At 60.9% G+C, this 27,306-nt stretch overlaps 1 protein-coding gene across 2 annotated transcripts; it reads right to left on the reverse strand.

Moving 5' to 3' along the window:
* Positions 1-7,365: 7,365 nt before the first annotated feature.
* Positions 7,366-27,283, reverse strand: FASN (fatty acid synthase). 2 transcript variants are annotated; one of them, XM_054457218.2, is made up of 43 exons: positions 27,130-27,283; positions 25,327-25,460; positions 24,359-24,511; positions 22,649-22,822; positions 22,270-22,470; positions 21,886-22,008; positions 21,686-21,801; positions 21,447-21,581; positions 20,210-20,672; positions 19,870-20,057; positions 19,363-19,552; positions 18,599-18,693; positions 18,217-18,351; positions 17,935-18,138; positions 17,727-17,842; positions 17,356-17,528; positions 17,082-17,273; positions 16,920-17,000; positions 16,651-16,827; positions 16,291-16,470; positions 16,003-16,206; positions 15,206-15,510; positions 14,433-14,822; positions 14,189-14,353; positions 13,986-14,107; positions 13,750-13,904; positions 13,464-13,667; positions 13,185-13,335; positions 12,926-13,104; positions 12,723-12,842; positions 12,460-12,582; positions 12,148-12,368; positions 11,863-12,064; positions 11,479-11,630; positions 11,275-11,366; positions 10,961-11,112; positions 10,608-10,850; positions 10,171-10,359; positions 9,700-9,930; positions 9,378-9,598; positions 9,148-9,246; positions 8,373-8,624; positions 7,366-8,296 (listed from the first exon to the last, which is right to left on the reverse strand). In XM_054457218.2, exons 2-43 carry the CDS (start codon positions 25,451-25,453, stop codon positions 8,159-8,161), a joined length of 7,533 nt encoding a protein of 2,510 aa, XP_054313193.1. In that variant the 5' UTR covers positions 25,454-25,460; positions 27,130-27,283; the 3' UTR covers positions 7,366-8,158. The 2 variants fall into 2 exon arrangements, with proteins under 2 accessions (XP_054313193.1, XP_054313194.1); XM_054457219.2 differs by having other exon boundaries at positions 25,327-25,455; positions 27,130-27,276.
* Positions 27,284-27,306: the final 23 nt, after the last annotated feature.

Below are 27,306 nucleotides of genomic sequence, written 5' to 3' on the forward strand. Positions count from 1 at the left end.
TACAAAAAAATTATCTGGGCATGGTGGCACACACCTGTAATCCCAGCTACTCAGGAGGCTGAGGCAGAAAAATCACTTCAACCCAGGAGGTGCAGGTTGCAGTGAGCCAAGATCGTGCCACTGCACTCCAGCCTGGGCGACACACCAAGACTCCATCTCCAAAAATAAAAAATAAAAAAGGCCAGGTGCGGTGGCTCACGCCTGTAATCCCAGCACTTTGGGAGGCTGAGGCAGGTGGATCACGAGGTCAGGAGTTCAAGACCAGCCTGGCCAAGATGGTGAACCCCCGTCTCTACTAAAAATACAAAAATTAGCCAGGTGTGGTGGTGCACGCCTGTAATCTCAGCTACTCGGGAGGCTGAGGCAGGAGAATCACTTGAACCTGGTGGGCAGAGATTGCAGTGAGCTGAGATCGTACCACTGCACTCCAGCCTGGGTGACAGAGTGAAACTCCCTCTCAAAAAAAAAAAAAAAAAAAAAAGAGAAATATCTCTATTTTACCCTTGTTTTTAAAGGATTTTTTTTGCTAGCTATAGAATTCAAGATTGACATTTTTATCTTTATAAATGACTTTCCACAAAAGGATGAATTCTATATAAGTGATTCCACTTATATGGAATATCTAGAATGGGTAAGTTCTTAGAAACCGGAGGGAGATTCGAGGTTGCTGGGGAGAAGTGGGTAGTTGGTTGGGGGACAGAACGCTTTCCATTGTCTTCTGTGAGAGGCCAGAGATTATTTTTACTGTTGCTCCCCTGTGTGTGGGGTTCTCCACCCCCACCCCCATTTCAGGACTTTTCTCTTTATCTTTGGTTGTCAGCAGTTTGTCTAGGACACGCCTGGCGGTGGTTTTGTTTGGATTCAACCTGTTTGGGGGTGCTGAGCTTCTTGCACCTATAAATCAGTGTTTTCAACATATTTAGCAAATTTTCAGCTATTATTTTTTCAAAAATTTTGCCCCGTTCTCACTTTCTTCATCTATCAGCCTCCAAATTGCTTGCCACCAAAATCTCTATTTTATTATTTTATTTTATTTTTTTGACATGGAGTCTCACTCTGTTGCCCAGGCTAGAGTGCAATGGCACGATCTCGGCTCACTGCAACCTCCACCCCCCAGGTTCAAGTGATTCTCCTGCCTCAGCCTCCCGAGTAGCTGGGATTACAGGCATGCACCATCACACATGGCTAATTCTTGTATTTTTAGTAGAGCCGGGATTTCACCATGTTGGCCAGGCTGATCTCGAACTCCTGACCTCAAGTGATCCACCCGCCTCGGCCTCCCAATGTACTGGGATTATAGGAGTGAGCCACCATGCTCGGCCTCCATTGTTTTTTGATAGTGCCGTGGGCTTGACATCCCCTCAGCTTTGTTCCCTTGGGTTTCCCTGGGGAGGACTGGGGAGCTCTGTGTTCTTGAGGCCTGACTGTCCCCTGGTAGACCCTCTCCAGCACGGCTTCACAGCTGGTAGCGGCATAGGCCGTTGCTTTGAGTGGCACACCAGGCTTATGAATGGGACCCTAAGCAGGGGCAGCAGCCCGTGGTCTTCTCAACTGGCCTCTCCTGGCATGGACTCTCCACCCTACAGGCAAGCTTGGGTAAGGGGGCTGGGGACCTCAGCCACTGGCCCCAGGATTGAGCTTTCGCCCCACCAGAGGGCTTGGCTGAAAGAAGGGAGCTCTAGACCTCTCAGCTGCTCTTCCTCAGAACAGAGCTTCTGCAATACAGAACTTGGGGGTGAGATGTGCTGGTGGCCGGCCCCTCTCTGGGAGATGCTGCAGCCCTTGGCCGGCCGCTGGGGAAAAGAGAGCCCGTGTCCGTGGCTGCCTCTCCTCTGAGTGGAGCTGCCATCATGTTGAGCAGGGGGAGCAAAGGGAATCAAGGTGCTGTGACCCATTGATCTTGCCAGGATTTACTGGATTCTCCTGAACTATGTTTCTCCTTTTGCTGTGTGCCCTTAGGACATTTCCAGAGATTTTCAATGAATTTCCAGAGACTTTTCAAACTAAAATGTTTTCACCAGTTGGGGTTATTTTGCTGAGGAGAGAGCCTGCAGAGCTCCACGCATCAACATTCTGAAAGCGTGGATTCCCTTCAACTATATATATATATATATATTTATATAATATATATATTTATATAATATATAATATATATAATATATTTATATAAATATATAATATATATAATATATTTATATAATATATAATATATATAATATATTTATATAATATATAATATATATATATATTTTTATATAATATATAATATATATATATTTTTATATAATATATAATATATTATATATAATATATTTTTATATATATTTATTATATATATAATATATTATATATAATATTATATATATTATATTATATTTATATATAATATTATATATATTTATATATTATATAATATATATTATATATATTTATATATTATATAATATATATAATATATATATTTATATATAATATAATATATATAATATATATATTTATATAATATAAATATATAATATATATATTTATATAATATAATATATATATTATATATATTTATATAATATAATATATATTATATATTTATATAATATAATATATATATTATATATATATATAATATAATATATATATTATATATATTATATAATATAATATATATAATATATATTTATATATAATATAATATATATTATATATATTTATATATAAAATATATATTATATATATTTATATATAATATTATATAATATTGTATATATATTTTTTTGAGACAGGGTCTTACTCTGTTACCCAGGCTGGAGTACAGTGGCGCAGTCATGGTTCACTGCAGCCTTGGCCTCCCAGGCTCAAGCAATCCTCCCATCTCAGCCTTCCAGGTAGCTGAGACCACAGGCAGGCACAGCCATACCCAGCTAATTTAATTTTTGTTTTTTGTAGAGAAGGGATTTCATCATGTTGCCCTGGGTGGTCTGGAACTCCTGGGCTTAAGCAGTCCTCCTGCCTTGGCCTCCCAAAGTGCTGGGATTACAGGCGTGAGCCACCATGCCCAGCCTGACGTGATGTTTTGATTTTTTTTTTTTTTTTTGAGACAGGGTCTGGCTCTGTTACCCAGGCTGGAGTGCAGTGGCACTCCACCTCAGCATCCCAAGTAGCTGGGACTACAGGCACACACCACCACACCTGGCTAATTTTTGTATTTTTTGTAGAGATGGGGTTTCACCATGTTGCTCAGGCTGGTCTTGAACTCTTGAGCTCAAGTGATCCACCTGCCTCGACCTCCCAGGCGTGAGCCATTGCACCCGGCCAATTTGATGTATGTTTAACTTATTACTGCTGTGATTCATTTTGATGCTCAAATCGTCCTAGATTTGGCCAGTGCAAGCCCCTGCATGCAGTCTGGCTCCTGTGTTCACATCACTGTTTTTTTTTGTTTTTGTTTTCTAAGCGCTTCCTCGTTTTCTGTACTTTACCTGCCCCAACCCTGGAATCAAGCATGTTTTGTAGGGAGCCCTGGTTTTGTCAGTGGTAATGGTGTTTAAAGAGCACGATTTTAGTATCAGGTGTCCTCATTACTTTGGGGCTATTGTTATTTTCAGGCTTTTTTAGCAGACCAAATTTAAAATGATATAAATATAGATATGCACACATGTGCACACGTATATCGTTTTAAAGGCATGGGTCTACTGAGGACTGATGCCTTCAGTCACAGTCCATCACCTCCGCTATCTTCTTTCTGCCATTCTGTATTTCTCTTCTGTCCCATTTACAATACATCTTCTAAAATAGATCAAGATTTGGCTAGGGGCGGTGGCTCATGCCTGTAATCCCAGCACTTTGGGAGGCCGAGGTGGGCAGATCACCTGAGGTCAGGAGTTCGAGACCAGCCTGACTAACATGGTGAAACCCCATCTCTACTAAAAATACAAAAATTAGCTGGGCGTGGTGGCAGGCGCCTGTAATCCCAGCTATTCAGGAGGCTGAGGCACAAGAATTGCTTGAACCCAGGAGTCAAGGTTTGCAGTGAGCCAAAATTGCACCAGTGCACTCCAGCCTAGGTGACAGTGAGACTCTGTCTCAAAAAAAAAAAAAAAAAAAAAAAAATCTAGATTTTTTTGGAATTCTTTCTATCTTTAGAACATACCCGCGGAAGGTGGTTCAGGTTTTCTCTTCCGTGTGGTTACCACATCAGTTTAATGTGCAGTTTGGTTCATCTGTTTCTGTTTATCCTTAACTTTAGTTTTGTCCCCCTGTTTGTAGACTTAATTTTTTTTCACATATATAAGGTGAGGGTTAGGGTTAGTTTTGACTTTACAAAACATCAAAACTGTATTGAAAGGTATACTCAGAGAAAGGTCCCTTTTACTACTATTTCTTCAACTCCTTTCCACTCACACTGGACTTATCCTTCCTGTGTTTCTTTCTGCAAAAATAAGGACACACACACATACATACTCCTATTTCTCCTTATCTTTTTTTTCTTTTTGAGATGGAGTCTGGCTCTGTTGCCCAGGCTGGAGTACAGTGGCGCAATCTCGGCTCACAGCAACCTCCGCCTCTGGAGTTCACGCCATTCTCCTGCCTCAGCCTCCCGAGCAGCTGGGTCTACAGGCGGCCGCCACCACGCCTGGCTAATTTTTTGTATTTTTAGTAGAGATGGGGTTTCACCGTGTTAGCCAGGATGGTCTCGATCTCCTGACCTCATGATCCGCCCACCTCGGCCTCCCAAAGTGCTGGGATTACAGGCATGAGCCACCGTGCCCAGCCGATAAGTACTTTAATGTCTTTGGCTGCTGATTCCAACATCAGTGTCCGGCCAGGGTCAGTTTTGACTGATTTTCTCTCCCTTGTGGGTCTTGTTTTCTTGCTTCTTTGGCTGCTAATTTTTCACTAGTTGCCCCAGGGATTGTGAATTTTTCCTAAATATTTTTGGGCTTTGTTCTGGGATGGAGTAAGTTTACTTGGAAACAATTTGAGGCCGGGCACAGTGGCTCACACCTTTAATCCCAGCACTTTGGGAGGCTGAGACAGGCAGATCACCTGAGGTCAGGAGTTTGAGACCAGCCTGGCCAACATGGTGAAACCCCATCTCTACTAAAAATGTGAAAATTAGCCAGGCGTGGTGGTGCGTGCCTATAATCCTAGCTACTCGGGAGGCTGAGGCAGGAGAATGGCTTGAACCTGGGAGGTGGAGGTTACAGTGCGCTGAGATTGCGCCACTGCACTCCAGCCTGGGAGACAGAGCAAGGTTCCGTCTCAAAAAAAAAAAAAAAAAAAAAAAAAAAAAAAAAAAAAATTGATGCTTTGGGGTCTTGTTTTTAAGATTTTTGTTTTGTTTTAGGTGAACCAGAGCTAACTAGTAACTAGTTAGCTAATAGATCTTGGGCCTTGAGACAAACCCATCTGAGTATTCAATGTCTTATGAATTCTGAGGTTTTCTAGTCTGGTTGCTAGGAACAGGCACTGGTTTCCAGACCTGTGCAATATCTGACACTGTTCTCTCTAATTCTTCTGCTGATTTCCTGCTCGCACGCATTGATGGTGCTTGGCCTAGTGCTCACAGGAGAGCCCCCATAGCCTCCTGCCTGGCGGTCCTGGGACAGCCCCTGCAGCCCCTGCACCCCGCCACTGTCTGCCAGCTCCTCCCGGGTGCTCTGTCCTGCAATCCTCAGACTCATTTTCCCCCAGACTCTCAGCTCCACTTCCTCAACTCAGGGAGTCTGCTGGACTCCACCTCTCACTGTGCCCGGCCTGGAAGCTGCCAGGCAGAAGGCTGAGGTTACTCTAGGGCTCCCGGCACCTCGTTCCCACCCAGGGGTCACTGTCCTCCTTTGGCCGAGGCCTGGCATCCCCCCAGCCAGCACCTCCTATCCTTTGCCTGGATTTTCAGCTGTTTCCGGTGGTGAATCCAGGCCTTGCTACTCTCTGGATCAGATTTCCAATTCGTTACATTAATTTTCATTTTAATTCGAAAGAAAAAAATAACTGAAGTGAAGATAATTGTGTGACTTAAGGTAACTGTATCTTCATAATAAAGATAGGTGGTTTCTCTTAGGTCTCCCTGAAGCTAATTTGCAACTTGGATGCACCTCAGGCCCATCAGAGCACCTCCTCCCCTGGCAGGAGCTGAGCCAGGAACTTCAGAGACCCCTGGACACCACATTCTGGTACCGGAGAGCCGGGAGAAGCAGGAGGGGTGACAAGAGCCCATGTGCTGGGCACGACCCGCCTTGCCCTGCAGGGCCTGAGGCTGTGGAGATAAAGCAGTTGGGTTCTGAGGCCAGATCAGCCCCAGGCCATCCCCAGATAGGCCTGTGAGCCTCTGTCCTGCCTGGTGGCCCTGAGCCTGTGTGCAAGGCTGGGGTGGGAGTGGCTGGAGGAGGGGTGGAGAGAGGCCAGAGGGGACCACGGCTGAAGGGAGCAGCTGCCTAGTGTTGGGGGACCGCAGGAGGGGTGTGGCTGAGCCTTGCTCCGATGCCCGCCTGCTGTCCACACTCACGCCTGGACACTGCCCACCTGCAGCCGCTGCACCAGGCGCACCCCCCAGCAGGCCCCTGGTGTTCACTGTAGTCCTGGCCCACTGCCCTGCCCTGGAAGATGGCCCCTGTACCCACCCCTCCCCTGCCTCTCCAGCAGGGGCCCTCCCAGCCCCCACCCACCTCTGTGCCTTGGCAGTCACACTGAAAGGGCCTCTTCTGTGGGCATGCCGTGCCTTCCGGAACCCCAGGCTGGCCTGCTTTGCCCATTCCTGAAATCCAATCCTGGCTCTTGCTCCTGCCCATGCCTCTACCCCAGGCTCATGTCCACCCAGCGGCCCCCGCACAGCCACCCGTAGGGTGCTGCCCTTATGGGTCCTGGAGGCTGTGTCCACCCCACCCCTCGATGCTGGGGGTCCCTTGCTCCCTCCCAGCCTCCACTCCTTCGCCTAAACCCAAGTCTTCTGTGTCAACCTGGCCAGCCGGTGGCGCTTTTGACACCGTCTTAGTGAGGCTGTGACGGCATCTTTGGCGGGGCGAATGCCTACAATCTGCTGACTTCAAGCAAATACTATTCTCCACGAGGGGCCTCTCCTCGTCAGCTGAAGACAACTTCCCAGTGTCTGTACCTCCCACACGTTTCTCACCGGTGGTGTTTCTTGGCCAGGGCCTTGGTACACGCCCCCCCAGTCCCAGAGCTTTCCCGGGAAGCCCGGGGGCTGCCACGCGGGCTCCTTCCTCACCCTCTGGCCCAGCCCCGGCTCTGGGACATGGCCTAGGGGTGTGCGGGAACTGGGGACCAGAGGACAGAGGGCATCCCCTTCTGGGTGGGGCGGAGCTGGAGAGCTTGCGGCTGCCGGGTCAGGGAGCAGGGAAGAAAGGACGGCGGTAGAGATTACATGCGGTTTAATTGTGGGAGGCTGAGAGCAGCATTTTTACCAAATTGGTGTAAAAATGAAACAGGGTCCAGACGTGTACACTGACAGTTACAGTAAATTTCAAAATCCAAGCAGCAATTTGAATCATTTCTTGAAAAACAAACACAGACAAACAGCAAACACGGAGTTGGTGCCCGGCCCGGTCCGCAGGGTTGGAGGCAGCCCTGCATCATGGGTGTGGCCAGGCACTATGTGCCTGTGCAGGGGTCCAGCTCCTTGGGGACTGGCCCACGACCTCCCACTCAGCGGGCTGAGCCAATGCCTGGCCGAGAGGGGCCCGCAGCCAGCAGGCCTGGGTGGCTGCCCGCGCCCGCAGGGGACATTGGGGAAATGGGGGCAGAGTGCAGGACCCACACGCTGCCTGAGGAGTCTTAGCAGGGTGGACAGGCCTGGGGGTCTCTACCAGCAATGCAATAAATATGCAAATCCAAGCACAGAAAGACCAAGCCTAGACCCCATGGGTGCACGAGGCCCAGCCCAGTTCCTGCGGGCACCACCGGCTCTTCACAGACCAAGAGTCTCCAAGTCGGCAGCTCTGGTGTCCCCGAGGTGCCGTGGGAGGCGGCGGGTGGGTGGGACGTGCCTAACCTACGTCTAGCAGCCTCGGGGGGCAGTGGCACTGGGCCAGACAGGGTCCCACCGGCAGGACCCTTCAATCCCGTTGCATGGCGGGGGTGGGGTGGGGTGGGGTGGAGTGGGGTGGGGATGGTGGAGTGGCCTCCGGTGGCAGGCGGGGGCACGGGCCTAGCCCTCCCGCACGCTCACACGTGGCTCAGCCAGGGAGCTGTGGATGATGCTGACGATGGACTCCAGGCCGCTGCCCTCCAGCAGCGTGCGGTGGTCGCCCTCGATGACGTGGATGGATACTTTCCCATCGCATACCTGTAGGGGATGCGATCAGCTGCCGCCCCACCCCACTCCTATCCCTGTCCCCGCTCCCGTCAGGCCCCTTGCGCACCTGGGAGAGATTGTAGTCCGCGCCCAGGTCCTCGCCGTAGGCGCCACCCGTCTTGGCGCGCAGTAGCATCACGTTGCCATGGTACTTGGCCTTGGGTGTGTACTGCTCAGCGGCACGCAGCTTGTAGTAGAAGGACAGGGCTGCGAAGCTCAGCTCCTGGCGGTCCAGGCCCTGGTGGCTCTTGATGATCAGGTCCACGGCGGCTGCCACACGCTCCTCCAGGCCCTTCAGCGGCAGCAGCGCCTCCAGCACCTGCGGGGTCGGGCTCTGAGCAGGTGCCAGCAGCACCCACAGCACCCGCAGCACCCATAGCACCGGCCTGCCTTGTGTTGCACTGCGGGTGGGCTTTTTTTTTTTTTTTGAGACGAGTTTCGTTTTTGTTGCCCAGGCTAGATGGAGTGGCGCGATCTCAGCTCACCGCAACCTCCGCCTACTGGGTTCAAGCGATTCTCCTCCCTCAGCCTCCCGAGTAGGTGGAACTACAGGTGAGTGCCACCATGCCCTGCTAATTTTTGTATTTTTAGTAGAGAAGGGGTTTCTCCATGTTGGTCAGGCTGGTCTCGAACTCCCAATGTCAGGTGATCCGCCCGCCTCAGCCTCCCAAAGTGCCGGGATTACAAGCATGAGGTACCGCATCCGGACAGAATTGGCTATTAAAAGGGGTGAAGCTGGGGGGCCTTTAACGCTCTTCGCGTCCCATCCCATCCTTCTCTTCCCCCTTCCATTCCTGCCCAGTGCTCTGGGTCCTGTGGCCTCAGGGGTGTCCAGGACCCACCCTGTTGTGCTCCATGTCCGTGAACTGCTGCACGAAGAAGCACAGGGCCTCCGTCTCGGCCTCAGCCTCACAGCCTGGGGTCATCTTCGCCCGGTAGCTCTGAGAGAAAGGAGGGGCTGCTGAGCAGATGGAAAGGGCGGGGCCTCCTGAGCGATGGTCCCCCAAAGCCAGGGCACAGGTGGGGAGCCCAGACGTTTGCCGTAGGCCTCTAGGACCGGCCTGGCTCTCACCTGGGTGTAGGCCAGTACGTAGGTGGGCGAGCCGTCGAACAGGAAGAGGCTGTTGTGGGTGGGGGCCGGGCTCTGCTGGGCCTGCAGCTGGGAGCACATTTCAAAGGCCACGCAAGCCCCGTAGGAGTAGCCGGCCACGCGGTAGGGGCCCTCGGGCTGCACCTGCCTGATGCAGTCGATGTAGTAGGCAGCCAGGCTGTGGATGCTGTCGAGGGGCGCAGCTGCAATGGCAGTGCCGGGCACTCAGCATGTACAGGCGGCAGCCATGGGCCCCGTGATGGCCAGCACTGACCACCGCCTCCAGAGGAGGGCCCGGGAGTACCTCGGGTGCACTGCAGGCCATAGGTGGGGATGCTGAGCCGGGAGGCCAGGCTGTGGAACACGGCGGTGGAGCCCTCGATTGGGTGCACCAGGAACAGGGGCCGCTCCGAGCTCTGCACCAAGTTGAGCCGCATCAGGGTGGGGCCCTCCGGGTTCACCAGCAGGGAGCGCAGGTTCAGCTGAGTCTGCTGCTGGGCCAGACCATCCTCCTTGGGCGTGGGGGATGCCAGCTCTGTGAAGACGGGGCAGATGCCAGGCTGGTCTGGGTGCAGAGCCCTGGCACCCACGCAAGGACACACAGACACGCATGCAGGTCCCCACGGTGCTACGTCAGATGGGAGTTGGGGTGGGAATGCTCAGAACGGCACCCGTGACGAAGGGTGGGATGCCTGCTGGGACATGGTCCAGACAGCAAGGAGGAAGGGCTGGGGAGGCCCGGGGACCCCACTCCTGCCTGGCCGCCCACACGCACCGTTGGCCTCATCCGCCTTTGAGGACAGCTCCTGCAGTTTCCGGAGCGTGAGCTGCCGCACCTCGCGCACGGACAGCACCAGGTTGAGGTCACGCTCCAGCGTCTGGCGCACCTCCACGCTCATGAGCGAGTCCAGGCCCAGGTCCGCCAGTGAGCTGTCCAGGTTGACAGCAGCCAAGTCGCGGATGCCTGGAAGGGATGCGCTGGGTCGGCAATTCCAGAGGGGGCATGGGGACGGCCTGGGTGGGGCAGGGCTGACACCCAGGGGTGTGTGGGCTGTGCATCTCCCAAAGCACCATCACCACAGTGACACCTGCGCCCGCACCCTGGCTCTGCAGATGGGGAAACTGAGGCGCACAGGGCCACGACTGCTATGTCCCCAGACCCTGATGCCAGCAGGGGAACCGCCTGGTGTGGCTCCTGCCGGGAGTGCTCACCCAGGATGTGTGCCACGGCCTCCACCAGGTCCTGCTGGCTGTTCCTGTCCCTGTAGGCCGCAGCCTTCTCAGCCAGCACGAAGCTGCTCAGGACCATGTGGGGCTGGTTCAGGAAGAGGTCCAGCACCTCCAGGCAAGAGGCCATGCGCTGGGGCAGCGTGCCACTGACGATCGTGTTGTTGGTGCTCGTCGTCTCCACCAAAATGCCCACGTCGCCGATGGCGCCCCACTGCACGGCCAGGCCTGTGGGCGACGGGGCAGGTGGGCAGGGCTGCGGGGAGAAGGTGGGGGTGGGGAGTGGCCACTGGGAGAGGGTGGGGTGGGCAGGGCCGAGGGGAGAGGGTGGGGCCCACCTGGGAGGCCTTCGTGCCGGCGTTTCTCACAGATGCGCTCCATGGCGGAATTGGCAAAGCCGTAGTTGCTCTGTCCTGCATTGCCGCGTCCGCAGCTCACAGAGGAGAAGACCACAAAGTAGTCCAGCTCAGGGCACGCCTCTCGGGTCACCCTGTGGGCACGTGTGTCACTCCCTATTGGCCAGCACCCCCAGGAGCCCCCAATGTCCCATCCCCAGGAAAGACCAGAGAGGGCTGTCAACAAACCACCTTGGCTCCCATGGCCCTGAGCCCAGACCCCGGCACAGGCGGGGGCAGGGCTGTGCGGTACCCACCTGTCCAGGTTCAGGGTGCCGCTGTACTTGGGCTTGCAGACGTCCTGGAAGAACTCTGGGGTCTGGTTCTCCAGCATGGCGTCTCTCAAGACCTGGGGGAGGCATCCTCAGCACTCCCTGCAGCTCCAGGGCCTCACCCGCCCACCCAGGGTCCCCCTCTTGGTCTCGGGGCTTTTGAGGGCCCCACTTGGGGCCTTCCCTCACCATGGCCAGGTTGAAGACGCCGCCCACAGGCCCAAGCTGCGCCGCCTCGGTAATGAGGCCCCGGGCCCCCTCCAGTGAGCTGATGTTGCTGGTGGACACCTGCACCTGTACGCCCTGGCGCCTCCACCGGCGGACCTGCTTGGCCTGGTAGCCTGCGGGACACAGGACTGTGGGCTGGACCGGGCCAGGGTACAGTCTCTTCCCCACACGCCGGGCTGGGGAAGTGGGGAGCAGCCGCAGAGCCCCGTCCAGCAAGCCCCGCACAAGATGGAGGTGGACAGACCCCAGGCACTGTGACAGCCCACAATGGTGGGCTGCAGAGAACTCGGGGGCCCAGGGCTGTGCCTGGCCCAGGCTGGTCCACAAGCACCCCTGCCGACTCACCTGTCCGGATCCCGGAGCGAGAGGTCAACACGAGCTTCTGCACCCCGCGCTGTATCAGCCACTGCGCCAACTCCAGGCCGAAGCCACCCAGACCACCAGCGATGATGTAGCTCTTGTGGGCCGGGCAGAAGGTCTGGGAGATGGCTGACATCAGCTTGGGTTTGGCCCCCTTCAGCACTGCCTCTGGCTCCTCCGAAAGCACCTGCGTCCAAGCACCCACCGGCTCAGGCACTGCCTGGGGACCAGAGCCTTGGATGCCTGAGGCGCTGGGGCTCCTCCCCTCACCTGCACGACAACTTTGCCAACGTGCTTCCCTTGGGCCATGTAGCGGAAAGCATCCTCCACCTGGGTCCTGGGGAACACCGTGCACTTGAGGGGCCGTACCACCCCATCCCGGATGCCGGCCTGCACAAGCGCCGACACCTCCCGCCAGTCGGCACTGCTGTCGAAGACCGCATCCAGCAGGATCCCGTGGAATGTCACGTTCTTTAGGAAGATGGCCATGCCTGCGGGCAGGGGCCGTGCTCACCCAGGGCCTTCCACACGTCCACCCACACCCATCCATGCCCACCCCCGCCCAGGTGCTGCCAGCCTCACCGAGTGGGTGGTTCTGAGAAAGGTCGAATTTGCCAATTTCCAGGAAGCGACCGTGCATAGCCAAGCACCTCACGCTGGCCTGCAGCTTCTCTTCCGCCAAGGAGTTCAAGACCAAGTCAACGCCTAGGGGGCCAGAGGGGCCTGACAGTCACACCCACTGCAGGCCCAGCCACCACAGTCCAGAGGGCCAGACACTGCTTCTCCCTGGGCCGGAGACTAAGCAGGAGGCAGGTGGGGGCCGTGGGGCCGTGGGGGCCACTCACCCTTCCCACCCGTGTGCCACAGCACATGCTGCTCGAAGGACGTGTCCCGGGAGTTGGCGAAGCTGGTGCTGTCGAGCTCGGGGAACCTGGCCTGGAGGTACGCCCGCTTCTCAGCCGACCCTGGTGAAGAGAGGAGGCGCGGCCGGTGAGCCGGGGTGGCGGGGCCGGGAGGGCAGCAGGCGGCTCCGGGGGCGGGGCCTTACCCACGGTGGTGAAGACGCGGCAGCCCAGACTGAGGGCGATGGCGATGGCGGCCTGGCCCACGCCACCCGAGCCCGAGTGGATGAGCACCGTCTCCCTGGGGCGCACCCGCCCGCGCACCACCAGTGCATAGTAGGCCGTGCTGTAGACGATGGGCACTGAGGCCGCCTCCTCCAGGGTCCTGGGGATACAGCAGGTGGGTCAGCACAGGCCTGGCCGCCATCCACGTGGGGCCCGGGCTCACACCCTTGACACACTCACCAGTTGGAGGGCACATCCCAGAGGAAGTCCGATGACAGCAGGACAGAGGTGGCCAGGCCCTTGGCAGGCACCAGTCCCATCACACGCTTGCCGCTGGCATCTCGGCCCGAGAACTCCATACCTAACAGGCTGTCCTGGGAGGTCCACTTCCCTGGGGGAGACGGCACGGAGCCCCTCACCGCCCGCCCTTCCCTCCCGAGGGGCTCCCAGGCAGGTCCTGGCTGCTGGGGTCTCTGCTCCCCGGCCCAGTCCACTCCCACGGCCCCACGCCAACCATACCTGGGATGGCATCAGGGGACAGCTTGCCAGTGGCCAGCATGATGTCGCGGAAGTTGAGGGAGGCGTAGTAGACCGTGCAGAGCTGGGCGCCAGGGCGGGCGGGCTGGGCGTGGCGCAGCGAGGAGCAGACCCAGCGGAGGGAGGACAGGTCCCCCCGGGTGAGGGTGGTCACAAAGGCGTGTGCCGTCGGCTCCTCAGGCTTGTCTAGGGAAACAGGGAGGTGGGGCTGCTGCGGGGCCTTCAGGTGCAGTCTCCCGGGAGGGGCAGGGCAGCGTCGGGGGCTCACCCTCCTCCAGCAGGAAGTGACGGAAAGCCCCCCAGGCCCCGTCGCGGTAGACGTTCATCACCAGGTCTCCCTGCAACACCTTCTGCAGTTCCGCGGAGCCCGGGTCCACCTCCGGGACGCGGGAGGTGCTGCTGAGGTTGGAGAGCAGCACACACCTGGGGGCAGAGGCAGGGAGCTCAGGCTGGGGAGGGGGAGGCTGGTGGGGAAGGGGAAGCGGTGAGGGGCCGTGCTCCTACCGGAGGCGGTTCCCGCCGGGCTCTCGGCGGAGACAGTTCACCAAGCCCACCACGCCCGAGGTGGCGCAGTTGATGGCCTTCAGCCACACAGGCCTGGAGGAGTCTTCGTCAGCCAGGATGCCCTACGGCGGGTCGGGGAGGGTCAGGCCACACTCAGCAAGTTGGGAGGTGGGGCGGGGCCTGGAGGTGGGGCGGGGCCTGACCTTCAGAGACTCCACCCAGCGGAAGCTGGTGTCGTCCACCGGCAGGAAGATGGGGCTGTCCTGCGGGACGGGCCGGCGGCACAGGAAGAGCGTGGAGCCGTAGAAGGACTTCTTCAGGCCCACCAGGCGCAGCGACACCCTGGAGAAGAGGCTCTCCCATGCGTCCTGTGGGGGTGGTGGTCAGCACCCTGCCGGCCTGGCCCTCACCCGGCCCCCACCCCGTCCCCCTGCCCGGCGGCCGCACCTGGCTCAGGATGCCCTGGCCGTACTGTGGCTCGGCGGAGGTGAGGAAGGCCACGGTGTCCCCGAGGGGGTGCCCCCGGAGCAGTGTGTGCAGCAGCAGGAAGCCCCCTTCTCTCAGGGCAGCCACCATATTGCTGAGAGCTGAGGCCGGGTCCCCGAGGGCAGCCACAGCACAGTTGCACACCAGGAGGTCAGCGCTGCCCAGGGCGCTGGGGGCAGGGTCTGCAGGATCCCACTGGCCCTGGGCAACGTCGTGTTGCTGCAGCTTGTCCTGGGCAGCCTCCAGGGCCTGGGGGTGGCGATCGGTGGCCGTGTAGCTCAGCTGCAGCAGGGGATGGGGGCTGAGCAGGCCTGGGATGCGGGAATACAGGTGACCATGGCCAGCCAGCACCTGTAGGGGGTAAATTCTGGAATCAGCCCCACACCAGGCAGGTGCCCCTGACCTGGGACTGGGCAAAATGTCCATGAGGCCACAGTCTAGCAGAAAGGCTTCCCTGTCAACCTGATGACGGTGCCAGCCGTGGGCACATAGATGCCACTGGTCTTGTCCCTGGGGTCCTGCCTAGGGTGTACCTCTTGGAGCCCACGGGCGGGCCCTCCACGGTGGCTGTGTGGGCCGCACAGGACACCTGCACAGAACCACAATGGGAACTGGCCGGACCCACCCACCGCCCAGGGCCTGCCCCGTGTCTGTGGTGCTGTCTCCTGCAACTGATGTCGGGGTGGGTCCTACGATGTTCGGGGCAGAGGCCTGGCTGCCCAGGAGGCACCCACCTCCACCACCTTCATCTTCTGGCTGGGCATGTTCTCCACGGCAGTGTCCAGGCAGGCCTTGAGTGCTGGGGAGTCCAGGAGGCCGCTGAGCAGGGGGTCCTCTGGCAGCTTGGGCCTCTCCTGGGCCAGCACCTGTGCCAGCTCTAGCTGCAGGTTCCCGTTGAGCTGAAGCCTGCAGGCAGCCGACAACAGCCGGGGCAGTTCCTGCTGTGAGGGGTCCCGGGGGACCTGGGCCCCATCCAGTCCAGGCACCGCCATCTTCAGCCCCTGCTGGGTCACCTTGGTCTGCAGTGCCTGCGCCAGCCCTGGGGAGGGAGGGAGGCAGGCCTGGTGTTCCCAAAGCCCCAGGGCATCTGCCTGGCATGGGCTCTCAGACCCACTCCGTCCTTCTGGGGCCACCACCCAGCTTTGCCCACAGGATGAGAAATAGCTGAGGGTGGAGGAAGGGGCTGCCCACCATTGGGATGTTGACTCCTGCTCACTGTAGACACAGTGAGGGGCCGGATTCAGCTGCAGGGGCTACTCTGTGCCTAGCCAAGGTGTGACCTTGGGCTGAATCTGTCATCTTTGCCCCCAAGTACCCCTTCAAGACTGAGGAACAGTGACCAGGGACGAGGAAGGCTGGGGGCTGGGGGAGGGAGGGAGGCCGCCGCCGTGAGCTCCGGCTGGAGGGTTGGGCTAGGGTCGCTGACTCCAAAGGGGGCCCCGTGGAGAAACAAGTCTGGGGTCAACATGAAGGGGAGGCGATCACTCCCCGTTGCCAGAGGTGTCCGAAGCCGGCAGGGCCGGGACCTCACCCTTGCACAGTTGCAGCTCCTCCTGCAGGGCAGCGTGCTCAGACAGGCACCCCTCCTCTATGTGGGGAGTGAAGCAAAACTTCTCCAGGATGGGCACCTGCTGCTCCTGCTGCCGCCGCGGGGCTGACTCAGTGTGGAGCCTGGAGATGTGGACGCCTCCGGCCACTATGACCTTCAGCCACCTGCTCACCACCACGTCGGCCACTGTGGGGACAGGCTGGGTGAGTGCGGCATAGTTGGCTGGGGACACTGGGCTGGGGCTGGGGCTGGGGCTGGGGCTGGGGCTACCTTGGGCCTTGTCCTGCAGCATGTACAGCTTCTGCCTGTGGGTGGCAGGGTCGATGTGGATGGCGGTGATACGGGTGGGCAGGTACAGGCCGTGCTTGGCCAAGCCCAGGATGGATATCTGCAGCATGGTGTCCACGAAGCTCACCCAGTTATCCTTCCACAGCAGCCTCCCTGAGTCACCTGCACACAGGGCCTGGTTGGTGCTGTGGAACTCCCAGGTCCCTGGGGCCACCTCCCAGAGCCCACGGGGCCCCTCTGCTCCCTCCCAGGCTGCATGCCCAGCCGTGGGTGCCCTCTGTGGTCCCCACAATGACGACCACCCTCCCCGGGGGCTTGGGCAGCAGTGTAGTCAGTACCCACCTTCCAGGCTGGCCTCCAGAATGCCCTGGAAGTGAGGGCCGTAGTCGTAGCCGCGCAGACGCAGCTCCTTGTAAACTTCAGCCTGGGCCAGGAAGAGGGGCTCCGCGGGGTCGGGGGTGGGGCTTTCCGGGTGGTCGAAGAGCCTGGGGTCAGGGTCATCCCACTGGTACACCTTCCCTGTGGGAAGGCAGGTGCGGAAGGGCCTGAGGACGGGTGGCATGGCCAGTGGGCACAGCCTCCGCAGCTCCCGTGCCACCAGCCCTGCTTACCACTCGCTACCAGGTTGCCGTTCTCTGACACCTCAAAGGTTCGGGAGGCTTCCAGGAGCCGTACCTCCAAGGACACTGTCCCTGCAGAGCAAGGGAGTTGGAGATCAGAGAGCAGCACCTGCCCCCCAGCTACCCCCGCCTTGGTCCTGGGGTGCCCCTCACCAGTCTTGGGCAGGATGGTGGCCTGGTGCAGCACCACGTCCTCAAACACCACGGGCAGCTGCTCGATGGCCAGGCCCAGGGCGCGGGCCAGCGTCTTCCACACTATGCTCAGGTAGCCAGTGGCAGGGAAGAGGATGCGACCATCGATGGTGTGGTCTACCAGGTAGTGGTCAGGAGACTCGGAGCTGGTGTCTGCGGGAGGGCATAGGCCTCAGCACAGAGCTGGCGTCTGTGGGGAGGGAAGAGCCTGCCCACCCGCCGGGCCCCTGTTCACCGATGTTGTAGACGGCGGCCGAGGGGGAACCAGAGCCGTTGGGGAAGTCCTCGGCGGCCGGCACGTCCCAGGCCAGGCTGTGGTCCCACTTGATGAGTGGGGAGATGAGGGGGGTTCCTCGGGGAGCTGGGAACTCCACAGGTGGGAACAAGGCATTGGGGTCGGCGTCGATGCTATGGAGAGGGGAGGCACGGGCGACACACCCATCACCGGGGTCCAGGGGCTCTGGGTTCAGCCCACCCACTCCCTGCGGTGGACCATCCAGGGCTGCTGCCACTGGCCTGGGTCAGCGAGGGGCCCGCAGCCCTGCTCACCCACCCCACGCCGTCCCCGACTCTAGGAGACGAGACCCGGGCTGGGAAGGGACCCACCCTGAGAGGTGCAGCCTGCCGATGCCGGCCAGGAAGAACTCCAGGTTGTCCCTGTGATCCTTCTTCATCAGGGGGATGATGGTGCAGCTCGGTTTCAGGCCACGCTTCAGGACAGCCTAGGTGTGGCAGAGCAGGTGGGCTCTCTTGGTGCTCAGCTGAGGCGCCCATCCCAGGCTCCCGGTGCCTGCTGCCCTCAGGCTGGGCCTACCTGCAGCAGGGCGTGGGGCGCGATCTCCAGCACCACCGCGTGCTCAGGCACATGCCACAGGGCCTCCTGGAACAGCACAGGGCTCACCAGGTTGTTGACGTTGTACTCGGCGGAGGACGTGCGTGCCAGGCTGCTGTGCCACTGGGCCTTGGGGATAGAGGTGCTGAGCCAGCGGGCTGAACGTGGCTTCGGCTCCCGGATCACCTGCATGATGGGCCAAGTCAGTGCTGGGTTGTGGGCCCCCCGGCCCGCCCCGCACCCCCCTAGGCCGTGTTAGCCCACCTTCTTGAGCGCCTGCAGCAGTGGGGGTGCGATGGCCTCCATGAAGTAGGAGTGGAAGGCCAAACCGCCGGTCCGCACCTCCTTGGCAAACACACCCTCCTTCCTCAGCTGCTCCACGAACTCAAACACCGGGGCCTGGGCATCGTGGGAGCCTGGATAAGCATCCTGGCTGGGCACCCACCTCAGGCTCGGAGAGGTAGGACACACTCACCTCACCCCGAGAGAACCGAGAGGGAATGGGCAAGGGACCTGGGGACAAACCTGCCCCATGCCCCAGGCCCGTCAGAGCCTGGTGGGGCGTAGACCGTGGCCGCGTGTCCCTGCCAGACTTGGAATGGCAGGCGCAGGAGACAGAGGAGCCCGCCCGGGCCGCAGCACGCACCTGAGGTCCCGAGATGGTGACTGTGTCCTTGGAGTTGTGGCAGGCGGGCACCACGCCCGGGGGGCAGCGCTGTTTACACTCCTCCCAGGACAAACCTATGGCAGAGCCAGCCTCAGAGGCTTAGCGTGGGGACCGAGCCGCTCCCAGCCACCCAGCCACCCACCCACCCAGGACACCGCCTGCAGCTGGGGGCAGTAATGACAGGCGTGGTAATGGCAGCCTTGGAGCCTTCATGAGAAAGGCCCGCCCCCTGCTGTGTTTGACCCGTGGGTGGAGGTGTCATTACAGAGCTGCCACTCCAAGGGCAGCTCCTGGGAGCCCGGTCCCCAGATGGTGGTCCCCTCAGTCCTCTGCAGCCAAGGTTCTTTCCAGGCCCTGCCTACGTGTGGCCCCTGAGGCTCAGAGATGGGTGCCAACAGAGGGTACCAGTCTGAGGGAACCCTGATGACCTGTGTGTTGGTTTCACCAGAGCCCCTGGGTTCTTGCTACGCTGGGGCTGTGTGCTCATCACACGGGTGCTCCACGCAGGCCTGATGCCCATGGACACGTGCCTAGACCCAAGGCTGCCAGGTGTGGGGCTAGTGGGGCAGCTGCATGGGCACTCGCGCACAGCTGTGTCTGAGCTGGGTGTCCCCGGGCCAGCGGGGGCCACTCTATCCTACGGGGGCCAGGCCAGGGCTGCAGGTGAAGATCCCACAGCGAGAAGGCAGCCTCCTTTCTTGGAGGTGCTGGGGGCCCCTCCGGGAGACCTCAGGGACACCTACCCACGGCTGCCATGGCGCCCGGCGGGAGATGGGCTTCTTTGATGCACTGTCCCCTCCAGTAGGCAGCGAGGACGGCCTCCTCCTGGGACAGGCAGCCGTCGGCGTAGCCACAGGCCACCTCCCCCAGGGAGTGGCCGATGATGCCATCTGGCCTCAGCCCCATGCAGCTGAGCAGGTCTATGAGGCCTATCTGGGGTGGGAACAGGACACTCAGGTCGCAACCTCCAACAGGTACAGCTGTTGGGGGCGGCCCCCGGCCCCACTAGGCCATCTCCACCCTCGCGCCCCATTGACCCTCCCAGGTCTCCTGATAGGAAAGAAGCCCCTATGGCCCCCACACAGCCCCACTGAGACCCCTCCTCCCCTCCCGTCCTGCCCCCAGCACAAGGCTCTGCCCAGCAAAGGGGCTGTCAGGGACCCCGGACTGGACACTGCAGCTCCTGGGCTCCAAGAAACGCCAGAGCCCTGGGGCTGGCGTTGCTCACACGCTGGCAGGCTGGGCCCTACCTGGATGGCGGTCAGGCTCACGAAGGCGTGGACGATGTCATCAAAGGTGCTCTCGTCTGTGCTCAGCAGCAGCTGTGACACCTTCAGGCCTAACGGCTTCACAGCCTCATCGGAGCGCAGGATGGAATCTCGGAAGCGGTCCAGGCGCATGAGGCTCAGCCCCATCCCGCGCCACTGTGTGCCCATCCCTGTCCCAGACAGCATGTCACGAGGCTCAGCCCCATCCCGCACCACTGTGTGCCCATCCCCGTCCCAGAGAGCACCTCAGGGGACCACCAGCTCCAGCTCGCCTGCCTTTCCCCAGGGAAGGGACCACCTCGGGGGCAGAGTGTGGGCTCACCAGAGCAGATGAACCAGAGCGGGCGCTCGCCAGCGGGCACCTGCTGCACCTCTGGGCCACCGCGCTCACCACCCAGCACGGCGTAGCCACGGAAGGGCATGGCAGTGGCGGGGACGGCGGCGATGTCATTCAGCATGCTGAGGAAAGCCAGGTCCTGGCTGTGCTGGAGGCCCTGCTCCAGCAGCTTCCGCACAGCCTCGGGGGTGCGTCCGCTGGCCCGCAGCAGACGGGGCAGGGTGGCATGTGGGGCGGGTGCCAGGGGTGGCTGCGTGTTGGGCCTCAGGATGACGTGCACATTGGAGCCCCCGAAGCCAAAGGAGTTGATGCCCACGTTGCCGCCACGGACGGGCATGGGCTGGTCCACCACCTGCAGCCGCCCATCCAACAGCGCTGGGATCTCAGGGTTGGGGCTGTGGAAGTGGAGGTTGGGGACCCAGAGCCCGTGCTCCAGGGACAGCAGCACCTGCGGGGGTACGTGGTGGGTGGGCAGCCACCCCACTCCCTGTACCGCTGCCTGAGCTGGAGGCAGGCACCTCCCTGAGACTCTCATGTGGGGCCAGGGTTCCAGGGCCCTCTCCGACACACTTTCTGTCCCCAACCTAATTCTGCCATGGCACAGGGGTCCGATGACTGAGCCGCCGTGGCCCTGCCCTCAGCTTGGTCCAAGACCTCCCCCCCTTCGGGCCTTGCTGCCTCCCAGCCTGACGCGGACCCACCAAAGCCTGGCTGTGGCCTGAACACTAAGGCCCCCTTGGCCCAGATGTTTCATCTCAGAGGCTGCAGAAATTGGGGGGCAGAGGGCGTGAGTGATTGTGGGTGTTGGGGCTCCTGTGCCTGGTCTCTCTGAAGGGCCCCAGGCCTCTGCTAGTGGGTCGGGAAGCTGTAGGGACGGGTGGGCGACATGGGAGACCCTGATGGCGCCGTGGACACCCCCAGGCCTGCTCCTGCCTTGCTCTTCCCACCCAAGCGACTCCTCCAGCTCGGCTCCCTGTCCGGCAGGCGCTCTGCCCCCGCATCAGACCCCCAGGGAAGGCCCAGCGAGCCTGGCTATGAGCTCTCCCTGCTGTCAGCCTCAGTGCCTCTGCTCAGACCCGCAGCATAGCCCGGGGGACAAGGGCTCGTGGTGGGGAAGCCCCCGCCTCCACTTGGCAAAGAGGAAGCAGCAGTGCCCAGCCATGACGCAACCCAGTCCCAGGGAGCAGGAGCCTGAGGGACCCCCAAGCCCAGCCCCACATACCTTGGCCAGGGCTGCCAGCCCCGAGGCTGGCTCCGGGTGCCCCATGTTGGACTTGGTGGAGCCGATGAGCAGCGGCTCCTGGCGGGTGGCACACAGGGCTCGGGTGATGCCATTCAGCTCCTGGGGGTCGCCCACCTGTGGGAAACATGGGGGGTGAGGGGCTCTGGCCAGGTCACCTCTCCAGGCATGGGTGTAGGTTAGGGTCATGGGGTGGTGAGTGGCGGGGGGGGGCGCATCACCTTGGTGCCTGTGCCGTGGGCTTCGACGTACTCAAATGACTCAGGGGCCACTCCGGCCGACTGGTACAACGAGCGGATGAGCTGCTCCTGGACATCTCCTGAGGGGAAGGTCACGCCTGCGGAGGGCTCGGCTCAGTTCTGCAGCCCCAGCCCCGGCTCTCACCTGCCCCCCAGCACCCCGGAACCCCGGCAGAGCCCACCTTGCTCCTTGAAGCCATCTGTATTGGTGCCGGCGTTCAGGATGGTGGCGTACACCCGCCGGGCCAGGGACTTCTTGGTCAGCAGGACGGCCACCACACCCTCCGAGCGGCAGTACCCGTTCCCTGGGTGTAGCAGCACCTCAGGCCCTGGGCTCAGCCCCACGCCGGCCCCCACCCCACCGGGAGGAGCTCTGGGGTGTGGGGTGGGTGCTTGGGTGGGGGATCCCGGGAGCTGTGGGGAGTGTGCGGGGGGCCGTCCTGTGCCACTGTCCCGCCTGCCCCGGCCACGCAGCTGCACACTCCTGTGCCACTGTCCCGCCTGCCCCGGCCGCACACTCCTGTGCCACTGTCCCGCCTGCCCCGGCCGCGCAGCCGCACACTCACCCGCTGCGTCGAAGGCCTTGCAGGTGCCCTCGGGGCTGAGCATCCCCAGCCTCAAGAACTGCACAGAGGTGTTGGGCTTCAGCAGGATGTTGATGCCCCCCACGATGGCGGCAGGGCACTGCCCGCTGTGGATGGCCTGGTAGGCGTTCTCCAGGGCCATCAGGCTGGAGGAGCAGGCCGTGTCCAGGGCGATGCTGGGCCCTGCAAGGAAGGGCGCTGCGGCTCAGCTGGGGCTGTGAGCACACGAGACCCCTGAGCACACCTCCTGCCACCAGGCTGGACATACACTGCACGGAGTGAGCCCATGCCACGTGGTTTCTGCTTAGCATGTGGGGACCTGAAGGTCACCCACTATCGCAGGAGGCTGGGCAGGACCCACCTCTGAAGTCGAAGAAGAAGGAGATCCGGTTGGCCATCATTGCTCGCTGGCAGCCCACCATGCTGTAGCCCACGAGTGTCTCGGGGTCTCGGCTCAGGGCCTCCGAGGTCTCAGAGCCGCTCACGCCCACCCAGACGCCAGTGTGTGTCCCTCGGAGTGAATCTGGGTTGATGCCTGCCACAAACAGTGGTCAAGACGCCACGGCTGGGCCCCACAGTGCAGCCAGCCCACCCACCCGGCTCTGGGGCGAAGGTCCCATCTCGGCCTCACTCGCTTGGGGTGGGGGGGGGTCCATCCCAGTGGGACCCTGGAAGGGACCTAAGGAGAGTGAGGTGTCCTGCAGAGGGACCGGAGCAGAGCCTGTGGCCAGCAGCCAGCCCAGGTGAGGCTTGAAACAAGAACCAGGTCACAGAGGCAACGAGGCGGAGGGGCAGGCGGGCCCAGGGGAGGGCACCAGGCGCGGCCAGAGTGGCTCCGGGAAGGACAGAGGGCAGCATTGTCCCCAGGCGACGCCTTTGGCCCCTGGTGTCACCGGCAAGCTCTGATGAGCCCGTCGGCCAGTGGCCTTTCCAGCACCAAGGGCAGCCTGCGCCAGGACAGGCCGTGATAAGGAGCCGAGGAGACAAAGGCCAAGTGTCCAAGCTCGGGAAGGAGAGACGGACACCGGCCACCCCCAGGGAGCAGAACCTTAGTCTTGGGGTGGGGCCTGGCAGCAGGAAGCCCGCAAGAGAAGGGCTTCCACCTCTCGGCCAGCAGGGCCGCTCCTCGCCCCTGGCGGGCTGGCTCTGCCCTAGGGTGGGTGGGTGTATGAACCACTCACACCCAAGGGCAGCCCAGGGCTCAGCCTCCCCCTCAGGAGGTCCTTCTCCGCCCGGGGAAGGAGCACCTGGATCTTAAGAAAGGGCACGGCTGGGTGTGGTGGCTCACGCCTGTAATTCCAGCACTTTGGGAAGTTGAGATGGGTGGATCACGAGGTCAAGAGATCGAGACCATCCTGGCAAACATGGTGAAACCCCATCTCTACTAAAACTACAAAAATTAGCAGGGCGTGGTGGCGGGCGCCTGTAGTCCCAGCTACTCAGGAGACTGAGGCAGGAGAATGGCATGAACCCAGGAGGCAGAGCTTGCAGTGAGCCGAGATCGCGCCACTGCACTCCAGCCTGGTGACAGAGTAAGACTCCTCTTAAAAATAAATAAAAAATAAAAAAAAAAGAAACGGTGTGGCGCTTGTCCGAGGTCAAATGCCAGCCAGAGCGAGGGCCAGGCTGGCGGGATGGGGTGGAAATGCCTTGGGTGGGGGACGTGGGAGAGGGTGGTGGGAGAGGGTGGTGGGGAGAGACAGCAGGGCCGGCGCTGTCCGCTGCTTGGCTGGTGGGGGTGGGGGCCCGGAGGGCCCCTCAAGAACCTCCTGCTCTGCCTCTCGTCACTCCAGCCCCGGCCCTGGCCCCAGCACCAGCCAGACATCAGAAGCGAGGAGACTGGTACGCTCAGGTCAGGGCACACCCGCGACACCTCTGGGGTGCAGTTGTGAAACTGCAGCCTACCCCACGGCTCACACCTCCCTGAGCCCGTTGGCCAGGCCAGGGGCACAGCCGGGGAGGGTAGGTGGTGCCAGCACCTGGTTCTACCAGAAGCAAGAAGACAGAACACTGCCTGTTCCACATGGGCAGCAGGAGCCCTCGGGGCAGCAGTCTCGAATGCCAGACCCACCTCCATCCACGATGGCTTCATAGGTGACTTCCAGCAGCAGCCGCAGCTGAGGGTCCATCGTGTGTGCCTGCTTGGGGTGGACTCCGAAGAAGGAGGCATCAAACCTAGACAGATCCTTCAGCTTGCCGGACCGCCGGGGCAGGCCATAGAGCCCTGTGGGACAGGCAGGTGTTTAACTCTCTGACGGAAGCTGCCCGTAAGTGGGGGCCCTGTGAGGTGCTGCAGACCCCCGAGGGCCCATGGTGGAATTAAGAACTCTCTGCTATGCCTGGGAGGCCCAAACAATGGAGCAGAATCCCCAGGAGGGGAAGACCATGGCCCCAGAGCGGGGACTGGTACGACCAGGTCTGCTGCACAAGACCCAAAAGCCCCAATCCTGAGACGGGCCACAGAACAGACAGAGCTCGGTGAGAGTGAGGCTGGGGGACCATCTGCCTGGCTGATGCCTCGGCTCTACCATGCTGACTCACAGCTTGCCCGTCAGGTAGAGCTGCTCTGTGTAAGAGCCTACTGGGTGTGGGGCAGTTGCTCCAGCCTCCCGGAGCACACCTGGTATGCAAACTGCCAGCTCAGGACAGACACGGGCGGGGGCAGCCTGGCCGGAAGGGCTCTGGCCCCCCGCACCCCCGGCATGGGTGAGAGACCCCAGCCCGCCACCCATCCTCTGAGCTTGGCTCCTCCGTAACAAGCAGATGGGCCCTGCCTGGGCCAGCCCTCGGCCTTGCAGTCATTGGGGGAGCCTCCTGGCGGGCTGGGCGCATTTTCTAGGCCACTCTGGTGCAATGTCCAAGAAGGAGGCTGCAGCTTGGCCTCACCCATGGGTGACCAGTGGCTTTGCAGCTGGGACCGGCCGGCCTCAGGCCAGTGTCTGGGTGATGAGGACACAGCGCAGCAGGGAGGCTGGTGTGAGGACAAAGGTGGAGATGGAGCTTCCCACCCCAGGCACGCGGAGCCCCGCAGGCACATACCCGCCTTCCAGCGACGGTCATCGTCCGTGACCATGTCCACACTGCCAATGAGGTTGTCCCAGAACTCCTGCAAGTTCTCCGACTCCGGCAGCTTCCCGGACATGCCGGCAATCACCACCTCCTCCATGGCTGCTCTGCAGGGCGGGCGGTATGAGTGCCCCACACATCCCGGCCACCACACCCCTGTCAGCAGCCTCGGCACCCAGAACAGGTGGACACCCATGGGGCCAAGCGTCACCCTGAGGGTCCATGTGGGCCCTGGCTCCTGCAGCTCCCTTCCTCATGTGGCCAATTCCTGGGCCCTGACCCCGCTCTCGCTGGGAGGGGCTGCGTGCTCTGGGAACAGGCCCGCCTCTGGGCCCTGACCCATTCAGTTCAGAGTATTGGCTGGGGTACCCCACTGGAGCCCTGCAGCCCTGGCCCCCCCAGCAGTTAGTGGTTTCTGCGCCTGTGTCGGCTTCCGCTCGGCTGAGTCTCAGCCTTCCAAGGCTCCTGGAGCTTGTCCCAGGCCATCCCTAGGGCACTAGGGGGCTCACAGTGAGGAGCAGGCAGAGTCACCTGAGATGGGGACAAGGCCTCAGGTGGCCTGCTAAGGGCCATCAAGGAAACGGAGAGGCAGGGTCCCAAAGCTGGGGCATGGAGGTGGCAGGGAGCCCTAGAGGGGGTACTCAGCACCCATGCTCACCCGTGTTGGGGTGGGGGCCCGCTGTCCAGGCCAGCCCAAGAGCCACCAGGGCTGGGGAGGGACGAAATGGGGATAGCCTGTGCTCTGGGGGAAAGGTGGCCCCTGCCCCACTGTGGACCGACTCAGCCAGTCCAACCCCTCCAGCAGGGTCCAACCTGGAGAACCACTCCTGGCCAGGACACGCAGGTGTTGCCTGGCACCCTTCACCTGCGCGGGTGAACCCACAGACGTTTGCCTCCCCAGACCGACCCACACCACAGGAGGCCCTCCCTGGAGCCCAGGTCCCTAAGACCCCGAACGGGTGCCCAGGTCGCCGGCTCCTCCTCCGGCATGGGGGCTCGTGCAGCCCTGGGGGGAGGGGGCGGAGGCCAGCGCTGGTCTGGCCACTTGCACGAGGCCCCAGGGCCTGATGCGCGCGCCGCCCCTCGGCAGTGCGGCCTCCCTCGGGCCGTCCCGGCAAAGAGGCGGCCGCCTTCCCACCCACCGCGATTCACAGAGGCTTGGCTGCCCCGGGCCGGCTCCAGGCCCGCACGCTGGGTCCTCGCCGCTTGCTATTCACGCGGGGTTGACGGCCAGGCAGGGGCCTGGGGGTGGGAACACCGCGGCGCGCCCGGCCTCCCTTCGCCGCGGGCGGGGGCTGCTCGGGACCCCTGCGCTCCGGCCGGGCTGCGCCACGTGATGGGGAGGCCGGTCCCGGCGCGGCCCCTGCGCCCCCCCCGTTCCTCCCTCGCGGCGTCCCCTTCGGGCTGGGCCTCGGCTACGAGGCGGCCCCGGGAGGAGGATGCGGCGGCGCCTTTGTGGGCGCGGGGAGGCCGAGCCGGTGGCTCCTCCAGGCCCTTCAGGGTCCGCGGCCTCCCCACCAGGAAGCGAAGGCGGCTGTTGGCGGCTTTCCCCGGCGTCCTTCCCCCGCCATCCGCCCACCTACTCCGCGGGGCCCCGGGCGCCTCCGAAGGGGCACGAACACCGAGACCCGGACAGGCCGCGCAGGCGACCACTGGATACGGGGCCAGGCCACGCGCGCCCCGAGAGCGGAGGATGAGGAGCCGGGCCGCCCCGGGGACCCCGGGCCGAGCCCTGACCACGACCCGTGCCCCGGCCCCAGCGCCGGCTGCTCGTACCTGGTGAGGGCGCGGGCGGCGGTGCGGGCGGCGGAGAGCGAGGCTGGAGCGCGGCGGAGCGGGAGGCTGAAGCGCGGTGGAGAGGGAGGCCGGGGCCGCTGCCGTCTCTCTGGCTCCCTCTAGGCCGGCGCCGACGCTATTTAAACCGCGGCCATCCCCGGGCGGCCACGCCACATG

This window comes from Pongo pygmaeus, chromosome 19 (assembly GCF_028885625.2).
Source record: "Pongo pygmaeus isolate AG05252 chromosome 19, NHGRI_mPonPyg2-v2.0_pri, whole genome shotgun sequence".
In the NCBI taxonomy this organism is placed as follows: domain Eukaryota; kingdom Metazoa; phylum Chordata; class Mammalia; order Primates; family Hominidae; genus Pongo; species Pongo pygmaeus.

Coding starts and splice junctions, on each gene's coding strand:
- FASN (XM_054457218.2), bottom strand. CDS start 25,453: ATGGAGGAGGTGGTGATTGCCGGCATGTCCGGGAAGCTGCCGGAGTCG. Junction 17,529..17,726: donor GGCAGGCTGCACCTCTCAGG/GTGGGTCCCTTC, acceptor CCCTCTCCATAG/CATCGACGCCGACCCCAATG. Junction 14,823..15,205: donor AGAAGATGAAGGTGGTGGAG/GTGGGTGCCTCC, acceptor TACCCCCTACAG/GTGCTGGCTGGCCATGGTCA.